This window comes from Capra hircus, chromosome 15, assembly GCF_001704415.2.
Source record: "Capra hircus breed San Clemente chromosome 15, ASM170441v1, whole genome shotgun sequence".
NCBI lineage: Eukaryota > Metazoa > Chordata > Mammalia > Artiodactyla > Bovidae > Capra > Capra hircus.
Genome location: NC_030822.1, coordinates 49,030,598 through 49,041,698, shown reverse-complemented (window position 1 = coordinate 49,041,698; position 11,101 = coordinate 49,030,598). Strand labels below are relative to the sequence as shown.

Below are 11,101 nucleotides of genomic sequence, written 5' to 3'. Positions count from 1 at the left end.
GGTTTTGGAAGAAGTTCAGAATATCAGGTAAGATCCAGTGCCCTTTACCAAACGCATCCCAAGGAAGCTAGTCACTAGATATAGTTTCCCCAGCCCAGTTTTGTCTCTTTGATCTGTGCCCAGGAGAGGCCCTCTACATGGCTTCAGGACACTTCTGCTTAGGCAGAAGCCCCCACCCAGGAAGTATGAACTTTTTCCTCATCCCTTACACAATAGCAGATAGAACTATGCACCTTGTTGCTTAAGCCCCAGTAGTCCTTATCTTCCCACTTCCAAACACTGCTGGATATTTTTTAGAAAACTATATTCTGGGCTAAAGAGAATTAAGCTGTGTCATGTTCCCTGGTAAAACCCTTAGATGCTTTAGAAAGCAATATCAAAAAGCTGCTCCTTGAGAGCTGGTCATCAGCCCTCCCCCCACGCTCCAGGCAGGGGAAGGAACTGACATTTTTGGAGAGCCCAGCCCTGTGTAAGGCTAGTTACTACGATGCATACAGATAAGGACTTGGGGCTGTAGAGGGCAAAAACAACTTGTCCAAGGCACCAAAAGCTCTGGCTCTGACATGTCATCTGTACCATCTTCCTCAACCTCTCTGGGCTGTTTTCTTGTATGTAAACTGGGATAATAATTATACACACACCATAGGGTCATAAAAATTAAATGAGTTAATTCATTTATCATCCTGAACACAGTGATTGACACATACAAGAGCCTAATAAACAAATGTTAGGTGGTAATATAATCAATACCTGAAAAAGAGCAGCTATCACTGACTCGATGAGTTTGGACATGAGTTTGGGTGAACTCCGGGAGTTGGTGATGGATAGGGAGGCCTGGCGTGCTGCAATTCATGGGGTCACAAAGAGTTGAACACGACTGAGAGACTGGACTGAACTGAACTGAGGGTTACTCTGTGCCTTTTCCATGACACTGAGCAGGGTCCCCCTAGCTAACTGAGGACCATAAATGTGTCTCTGAATGAAACAGCTTTAATATCCCCAAGCCAGGTTCATGGGGGCTGGTCATCAGCTCTCCCCACAGCTCCACAACTTGAGAGCTGGTCATCAGCCTTCCCCCCACGCTTTAATATCTCCAAGACCAGCTCTTGTGAGGGCTGATGACCAGCTCACAAGTTGTGGAGCTGTGGGGAGAGAGGGGTGGCTAGGACTTCCACCTTCTTTGAAGTAGGAGTAGTTTGGGCAAACCTATGATGCAACTTACTTGTCACCGCTGAGCAGTGATGAAGCGGTCTTTCTTAGAATGCTTTTACTGACCGGGTGCTCATTCGCTATTGAAAATCAACCCATTCGGTGCCGAACACCTCTTACAATTACAAAGTGTTCTTTCTCAGTTCCCGCTCCCCCACCCTCCTTTCCATCCCACTTCCGTCCTCGCCTCCTTCTTCCTCCTTTCATCTTCCCCTTCCTCTTCTGTCTGCAGTTTTATCCCTCCCTTGTAGCTCAAATTGTTAAGAATCTGCTGCAACGCGGGAGACCGTGGTTCGATCCTTGGGTTGGGAAAATAGCCTGGAAAAGGAAATGGCAACCCACTTCTGTATTCTTGTCTGGGAAATCCCATGGTCCATCATGGAGAACACAAATGGTCTTCAGCGTGATTCCTTGGCCAGCTGATGGGAACTTGGTCTCCAGCTGCTATTAACAATCCTCCGGGTCTTGCACCATCTCTAGGAAGCAAAACCTTTTATCTGGATGCTATGACTTGGCCTTCTGGTCCATTCATGTCGTCCATCAGTTTGCCCAATTTCCACTAATAACCCCATCTAGAACCACAGGAAACTTGAAATGGGTTGATCTGGCGTCTTGAGGCCCCACTGGCTCCGGATGGAAGCCATGGAGAAGCTAGAGTGCTGGAAGTGACTCTCCTGAACCAGTGTACACAGGCAGTGCTGGTTCCAATTCTCTGCCCAGAAGCACCTGGACTTTTACAGCCTGCGCCCAGCCGGGAGCAGTCACGGGCCGCGCTGCCGCTTTAAGAGAGGGGCGGGGCCCGGGTACAGGCGAGGCAGAGCCGGCCCACAAAGCTCCTTTTCCTTTTTGATCCATTCAAAAATTACTCATTGCAAATTCCCGGACTGCTGGGAGCGCAGAAGGAAGGGGGCGGAGGAGAGAGGGCTGCTGCGGGCGCCGAGCAGGGGGCACCCGGGGCCCGAGTGGCGGCCGGCCGGCCGGGCAGAAAGCGGCTCGCAGTTTTGGCTCCGGTGGCCTCACCAGGAAGCGTCAGTCTCGACACCAGGGAACCTCCGAGCGCCGCCTGCGCCTCCGCCTGCGCCCGGCTCCGGATCCCCAAGCCCCCCTCCCCTGCCCCGGGCCGGCCCTCCGCCCTCCAGGGCCCTCCGGCTCGGGTGCCTTCCCGGGAGATGGCTGGCCGCTGAGCATGGCTCAGTACGGCCACCCCAGCCCGCTCGGCATGGCTGCGAGAGAGGAGCTGTACAGCAAAGTCACCCCGCGGAGGAACCGCCAGCAGCGCCCCGGGACCATCAAGCATGGATCGGCGCTGGACGTGCTGCTGTCCATGGGGTTCCCCAGAGCCCGCGCGTAAGTGGCCGAGCTCGCTGCCCCGGCGACCCCTCCCGCCCCACGCGGCCAGCCCTCGGCTTCGCTCCGGCTCGCCTCCCTTGCCCGGCGGGAGGCGCGCTCCCCGCTGCCCACGACCTGTTGGGGGCAGGCTGGGCGCGCGGGCGGCCCGGGACTCGGCTCCTCCGGGAGCAGGGTGCAGGGGAGGGCGATGCGCCCGAGCGCTGGGCCAGGGGCTGGCTGGGCATGCCTACGATGAGGCGTGTCCCAGGCGCGGGATGCCTACGGGCGAGGGCACCGGGTTCGAGTCCCCGGGACTGTGGCAGGCGCCAGGCCTCCGCGGGTGTTGCTAAGCCGTTCTCTCCCCGGGCTCCCTGAGGTCTCTAGCGCCGAGTCCCCGGGGGAGGCGGGGCCCCACAGAGGCTTCGGGCACCCTCTGGATCCCGAACGCCGGCCTGGCTGGAGGATCCACTGCTGACCGGGAGAGGGCAGGGACGGACGGCGGGGCCGGGAACCCGGCGCTCCCACCGCTGCGGCTTTCGGCTCCGGATGTCGTTCTGGGTTCTGTCTTCCTCCAGAGTAGGAGCAGCGGGAGCGTAGAGGTTGCTGCGTGTTCATTGATGGGGAGGTTGGAATGAGAAGGGGAAGCAGTGCCCCCAGGGGACCTGGGTTCTCGTCAGTGGTGACGGCAGCGCAGGAGTCTGTGGGTGCCTGAGAGTAAGGGGGCGGGGGGGTGCGTCCTCTCTCATCCCTTTTCCTCCTGGAGGGTGGGGTAGGGCAGAGCTGAGAGCGCCCAGGTGGCGAACCCCGGCAGCCTGCTGGTAAGAGGCCTGGTCGCCAGGGCAAGGTGGCAGTGGCCTTAGGAGATTTCGGAGGCTGGCCACCCAAGTCTGGACCTCTGCCTGGAAGGAAGCCAACGTCGGGTGGTCAGGTCCTTCTTCCCCCTTTATTCCTCGCATGCAGGTTTCTTAGGCCGGGACACAAGGCCTGGGATCCTTGCTTCTTTGAATGACATCACCTGCACAGGGAGTTAGGCAAACTTTATCAGAAAGGGCCAACTTAATTAAAGCGTGGTTTTTTTTTTCCTTCTTTTTTTTTTTTTTTTCACAGGAGAGCTCTAGGTTTCCCTTACTTGGCCTCTGGGCAAACCTTTATTCTTACTGACTTGACTGTAATCTCTTATCAAAGCTTATTCCTGATTTTATCATTCCACCTAACCTGCTGGGACAGGTTGGTGTACCCTATGGTCGGAACGCCATAAAATGGACTTACAGTTCTGCCTCACACTGAATTCCAATCACTGGGGCTCCAGTTCCTGATGCCAGAGTTACAGGGAGGAGATGCTCTGAGCTTTGCAGGGGTGTGCCAGGCTTGGAAACTGCAAGTCAGGTCCTCCTGTGTGATGGATGTGCATAGCTGTCCTTAAGAAGGGGAGATAGGGGTTGGAAATCTGTGGGTTGAAGTTGCAGAATTAGAACAGCCCCCAGCATTTGCCTTTTCTAAAATGAGGCCAGCATTCAGGACCTAAATTGCTTAATTAAGGGAAGAAATACTTAACTGAATTCTTCAGACTGTCACGTTCGCTCTCCAAAGTGGTTTAAATAGGACATATTCCTTCCTGCACTGATGGGTCTTTCCTACATAGATGAGTCCAAGAGGCCTCATCTACGTCCTGATGGCTTAGGATGATGGTTTAATTTTGGCTTGTTCAATCCTTGAGATCTCGTACAACTAGCATTTATTTGTTGGTGGTGGTGTTTAGTCGCTAAGTTGTTTCTGACTATTGTCGCCCCCATGGATTGTAGCCCTCCAGGCTCTTCTGTCCGTGGGATTTCCCAGGCAAGACTACTGGAGTGGGTTGCCATGCCCTCCTCCAGGGGATCCTCCTTCATCCAGGGGTTGAACCTGCATCTGTGTCTCCTGCATCGGCAGTCGGATTTGTTACTGCCAAGCCACCTGAGAAGGCAACTAGCCTTTACTTTGTGGTGTTCTAATCATTTCATGTTTATTATCCATTTTATCCTCTCAGCAGCCCAGTGAGAAGGGTTATGTGGCCCTTTTATGAACTGGGAAAGCTGTTTTTTAGAGAGGTCACATAACTTGCTTAGGCTCACCACCATGAACAGTGAATCTGGGATTCATGCTCAGAGCAGGCATGTGTCTGCTCATCCCAGGCCTCAGATCCAGGACCAGGATGTAGTGAATTAAAGTGGATAAAGTACTTAGAGTGGTGATGTCTGGTACATAGTGAGTGATCTTTAAGTGCTCCCTCGTAGCTCAGTCGGTAAAGAGTCTGACTGCAACACAGGAGACCTGAGTTCGATCCCTGGGTTGGGAAGATCCCCTGCAGAAGGAAATGGCAGCTGAATGCGGTATTCTGGCCTGCAGAATTCCATGGACAGAGGAGCCTGGCAGGCTACTGTCTATGGGGTTGCAAGAGTGGGACACAACTGAGCGACTAAGCGTGCACTGTATTAGCTTTCGTGGCTGTTGTAACCAATTACCACACTCTGGGTGGTTTAAAAAAAAAAAGCAGAAATATATCCTCTGACAGTTTTGGAGGAGGCCAGAAGGCTTAAATAAGCATCTCTGGGCTGAACTCAAGGTGTTGGCAGGACTGAGCCCCCTCCGGAGGTTCTAAGGAGAAGCTGTCCCTTGCCTCTTGTAGCTCCTGGTCTGCCAGCATTGTCTGGCTTGTGGCAGCATTCCTCCAGTCTCTGCCTCTGTGGCCACAGTGCCTTCCTTTCTTTCTCTGTCAAATCTCCCTCTGCCTCTTTCCCATAAAGACTCTGTGATTGCATTTAGAGCCTCCCCAGATAATTCAGGATAATCTTCCCCATTTCAAGATCCTTAACTTAATCTTATCAGCAAAACCCTTTTTTAACCATAAAGTAATATGCACAGGTTCCAGGAATGAGGGCATGAAAATTTTGGGAGGAGCCCCTATTCAGCCTATCAGAGCTACTGTTTCTACTAACATCACCTCTCTTTACTGAAAAGGTGAGAGTGGGTCATGATGAAACATCCTGGGGAGGGAGGTGGGTTTACTGTTCCGTCTCCTCAAATTCTCTGTCTCAGGGGTCAGAGCCCTTGGTGATCACGTGACCTAGTCCACTTCCTTCCTGGGCTGACATCTCTTATACTTACGCCCGGGGAGGCTGACGTGGTCAGCCTTCCTCTTCATAACTTAATCAGGCCAGTAAGAAGAGGGTCTTTCCCCGGGGGCATCTGAGGTTCCAGAGAGCAGATTTGGAGCCTCATCTTGGAGCACTGTGAACAAAGGGAGCAAGGGTATCAGACTTTGCTTAGGCTGCCATCTGTGGGGCCGCACAGAGTCGGACACAACTGAAGCGACTTAGCAGTAGCAGCAGCAGCAGCCTCTTTCTTAGCCCTAAGCCTGGAGCGTGATGAAATGGCAAGCGGGAGAGAGCAGCTGGTGGTTCCTTGGATTCAGGAAGAACTGGCTGCGGTGATGCTTCATGAAGAGATGAGACCGATGGCTGGAACTTGGCCCTTTGGAGGGAACGGTAGCAGCCAGGGCTGGCGGCTCTGGTTTCCCCTCTGGGTGTGACTGTGTCTGGTCTTGTGCAGCAGCCAGAAGGGCCCTTCCACTGGGCTCTGGGTGGGCTTCAGGGAGCTCCCACACCAGCAAAGCCCAGGTCCCCTGCCAGCCTGTGTTGCGCTCTGGTCTTGACTAAGTCACCCAAGCCCTCAGGGCCTGGCTGGCTTCCTCTTAGGGGAACAGGATTAATTAACGCTTGCTTGTTAAGTGCTTGACTGAGAGCAGTGCTGAGCAAGCAGGGTGACCTCGGGGTATGTTTCTCCAGCTCATTATACCCCTGGAGCTGTGTTAGGTTTTTTCCAGTCCGACCCTGTGACCTTTGATCCAACTCAGACGCTGCTGTAGAAGAACCCCACTATGTGAGGAAGGATTGAGAAGTGGTCATTTTTATGGCACGCGCGTGCACGCACACATACACGAACGCAACCACAATGCGAGGAGGTGTCAGGGAAGCCTGAGGAAGGAAGATTTCAAGGGGCCAAAGTGACCTATTCCTTCCTTTTTCTTTCTATGCGCTTAGCTCCTCCTTTTCCCCAAAGTTCTAAAAATAAAGTCTCAGCTTTGTCAAGACTGGAGTAAGCTTGGTTGGAAGGAAAAGGAAGAGTGTGTGTGTGCTGGGAAGGCCTGGGGCCAGGACAGGGCCGACTGTATCACCCAAGAAGGCTGGAGGAATTCTGATGGAATGTTGCTTTTATGGTTTGTTTTTGTCTTTTTTATCTTTATTTTTTTTAACTGGAGTATAGTTGATTTACAATGTTGTGCCAGCCTCAAGCGTCAGCCACACAACACAGAAATCTATCCCCTCCCACATAGGCCATCCCAGAGCTCCCAATAGAGTTCCCTGCACCATACATCAGAGTCCCATTAGTTACCTGTTTTATATATAGTCGTGTGTATACGGCAGTCCCATCTTCCCATTTATCCCTCCCCCTACTCACCCCCTTGGTGTGTTGCTTTGCATTCCCTACTTGCTTTCTGTGGTTCTGGGGGACAGTGAGGCTCTTTTTCTTCTCTCCTCTGCAGCTGGAGGCCAACTCTGGGAGCCGTCACCCCACAAGTGAATTTGAGGAGGCCCCCTCAGTTGGTAAAGAATCTGCCTGCAGTGCAAGAGATGTGGGTTCGATACCTGGGTCGGGAAGAACCCCTGGAGAAGGAAAGGGCAACCCACTCCAGTATTCTTGCTTGGAGAATTCCATGAACAGAGGAACCTGGTGGGCTGCAGTCCATGGGGTCACAAGAGTTGGGCACGACTGGGCACGACTGAGTGACTAAACAACCACCACTGATACCACTCTGGCCTTTTGTCTTGGTTCCGTTTATTTGGGGCTGCCTGCGGCTAATGCTTTGTCTAGAGCACGTGGGTTCTCTAATGATCGGGAAATAGAATCTCACAAAAGAACACGAAGGCCAGGGTCTGATGCCCTGAGTCCTAGCCTAGCTTCTGACCGACACTTGGAGAATTTAGGTCTTCTGTGGCATCCCTTTCACTCAGTATCCCAATCATCCTGTTTGGTGTAACTCAAAATAAGGCTTTGTGAAGACCAGACAAGCTGATGGGCAGGAAGGGACTTAGAAAAGTTAAAAATAGAATCTGGACCAGGTAGATAGGGTTGTTGTATTACTGTGTTGTGTTGGATTGAAAGAAAAGGAAAGAGGTTCGATGGTGGTTGGGGTCTCCAGCAAGGATTTACATGTGTAGTTCAGTTATTGCTGTTTGAACAACACCCAGCTAAAGAGCAGGACAGTGGCAGAAGGAAAGAGCTAGACTAAGCGCCTTTGACTTTGGATAGTCAGCTGCGTTAGCTACGCTTCACTGCCCAAAGATAAAAGCAGTTCTGAGCTGGTGACACAAGGAATTGAGACGCATCTTCCAGAACCGATGAATTTAAGTATCCAGTTTCTCTGGCCTTCTCCAGCTTACCTGCTGCTGGACATTGGCTCCCCTGAAAGCACCTGGTCAGCTCAGCATCTCTGCGCGCACGTGTGCTCAGTTGCTTCACTCTGTGTCCATCTCTTTGCGACCCCATGGACTGTAGCCCCCCAGGCGCCTCTGTCCATGGGCTTCTCCAGGCAGGAATACTGGAGTGGGTTGCCATGCCCTCCTCCAGAGGATCTTCCCAACCCAGGGATCAAACCATATTTCTTGTGTCTCCTGCATTGGCAGGCAGATTCTTTATCCACTGAGCCACCTGGGAAGCCCAGCATCTCTGAATCATGGTCAGTTCTGGGTGGGGGCTGCAGCTGCTTTCCCAGGGACCTTGGGCAGAATGAGGAGACCAATCAGGGCCCCCTTGGAGTGAAGGGATCTTAGAGGTAGACGGGCAAGAAAGTCTCTACTCCACCTACAGTTACCGTGTGCCCACGCACCACCCCCTTGCATTTGTATGTTACTTTGTGGGTGAAAATTGCTCTCCTGTGCCCTCAGCATCCCTCTTGATCTTGAGAAAAACTTCATTTTAACGATGAGGAGACTAGAGGCTTAGAGGGACTTACTCTGTGTCTGGTTCGTTGCTGTGACAGCCTTAGGCTAGAACTGCAAGTCCAGTGAACTTCCCATACGACCCAGAGCAGGGGTCCCCAACCTCTGGGCCATGGACTGGTACCTCCTGTCGGGTGAGCAGTGGCATTAGATTAAGAAATAAAACGCACATTAAATGTAATGCATGGAATCCTCCTGAAACCAGCCTCCTGCCCCTCCCCCCGTGTGTGAAAAAATTGTCTTTTATGAAACTGGTCCCCAGTGCCAAAAAATTTGGGGAGCACTGACCCAGAGGATTTGGCTCCAAAGGAAACATGCATTCTTTTTAAAATTTACTGAGGTCTAATTTATGTACAATAAGCTAAACTTGTTTAAAGATTGATCAGTTTTGACAGGTGAATGAATATACCCATATAATCACCTCTTCTCACCTCTTCAAGACAGCTTGTATCCTTCACTCCTGTAAGTTTCCTCATGTCCGCATTGGTCAATTCCTTTTCCACCCTTATCCCTGGGCAGCCACCAGCCACCAACCTGCTTTGTGTCACTGGATATTAGTCTACATTTTCTAGACTTGCATATAACTGGAATCATACAATGCCTACTTCTGGCTTCTCTCCTGATGTTTTTGAGACTCATCCATGTTGCATGTAACAATAGTTCGTCTCTTGTTTTGCTGAATAGGTCTTATATATTCAGATGGGCTGGTAATGTAATTATAATCCCTTGGACCCAGCATCTGTGAAAATTCCCTATTATGCCCTAATACTACTTTCCGTTTTTAGACCACTTTAGAGATTTCAAGGGGCTTCCTTAGTGGCTCAGACGGTGAAGAATTGCCTGCAATGCAAGTGACCCGAGTTTAATCCCTGGGTCGGGAAGATCCCCTGGAGAAGGGAATGGCTACCCACTCTAGTATTCTTGCCTGGAGAATTCCACTAGACAGAGGAGCCGGGCGGGCTACAGGCAAAAAGAGAAGAGGGTAACAGATGGTTAGATAGCATCATTGACACAATAGACATGAATTTGAGCAAACTTCAGAAGACAGGGAAGGGCAGGGAAGCTGGCATGCGGCATCCCTGCGGTCGCAAAGAGTCAGACACATCTTAGCGACTAACAACGACAACACAGAGATCACAAAGCTGATTTGTACACATAATCACTATTAAGTTTCAGATATGGATAATTTCATGAGAAAACTGAGGTTCAGTAGATTAAGTGGCCCAGAGAGTGAAGAGAACCCTGCCTCATGACTCTATCCTGTGGTTTTTATCAGTACCCTGCCCTTGGTGACCTCAAACTGCTTTTCACTGAGTGGATCAGAATGCTCAGAGCTAAGGGCTTTGCTTTTCAGAGGCAAGAAACTAAGGGAACCCTGTGGCCCGCCAGCTCTCTTCTTGACAACTGTGGTGGTGGCGGAGCTCAGCATCACCCTCATCCCTACAGGGATCTGGTGGGGATGTGTGCGAGGGGGAGTCCCTCTTGGGCAGCCAGGAACCGAAGAGACCCCACTCTTCAAGGGTCTCACTCATGACAGCTGTTGGCACCACCTGGGTTTAAAGTCCAGCTCCGCCTCTTCTCTGCTGGTTACCTTGGTTGAAGAACACTCTGAGCCTCAATTCTCTGTCTTTATACTGTTGACGGTGTTGACTGGAAAAAAATGCATGAGACTTCCCTGATGGTCCAGTGGTTAAGACTGGGCACTTCCACTGCAGGCAGTATGGGCTCAATCTCTGGTCGGGGAACTAAGATCCCACATGAATTATAGCAAAAAAAAAAAAAAAAAAAAAGTATAGCCAGGAGTTGAGAGGTATGTTTTTCGAGGCGGGGCTTGCTGAGAACTCAAGCCCAGGAGCCTCTCAGATATCTCTGGTGGACCTCGTTGAAGAGGTAAGGGAGCACTCAGGATACAAAGGAATTTTGTAGCAAAAAACCAGGTAATACGAACATCAAATGGCAGTGAAAGTGTTAGTCGCTCAGTCGTGTCTGACTCTTTGCGATCCCATGAACTGTAGCCTCCCCTGTTCATGGAATTCTCCGGGCAAGAATACTGTAGTGGGTTGCCATGCCCTTCTCCAGGGGTTCTTCCTGACCCAGGGATCAAAACTGGGTCTTCTGCGTTGCAGGCAGAAGACCTGCAATACTGTCTTACAGCTTACCAAAGACCTGCTTACTGTCTGAGCCATGGAACATTAAGAGATCACTATAAATTAAAGAAAATCAGACATCTCAAGTTAATGAATGAAGTGCTTTTCTGTGTATGGGAAGACGCAAGAATCGGGGCTCACTGAAATCATTCCTTTGATGTGCACCTCAGCTCTCTGGGGCTAGCATCTGGTCTTTCTCCATCCTGAGTCCCCTCGGTGCACCGTTGGGGGCAGCTACAGTGTCTGTTGGCTTGATGGCTGTAGTAGCCTTTGTTTGCTGATATGGCAGGTGACATTCTTTGTCCGCAACCGTAACTGTACTTACCTTGAAGGAAGGACCCTTGTGAGGGTTAAGGTTGCTGAATCTTTGGGGAGTGC

General features: G+C 51.4%; 1 protein-coding gene across 1 annotated transcript in view; it reads left to right on the top strand.

Annotated features, from left to right (window-relative positions):
• Positions 846-11,101, top strand: part of UBASH3B (ubiquitin associated and SH3 domain containing B) — a 154,658-nt gene continuing 144,402 nt past the window's right edge. The window contains exon 1 of the mRNA XM_018059637.1: positions 846-2,556. Within this exon, the coding sequence (XP_017915126.1) occupies positions 2,396-2,556 (161 nt within the window). The 5' untranslated portion in view covers positions 846-2,395. The remainder of the gene's footprint in view (positions 2,557-11,101) is intronic.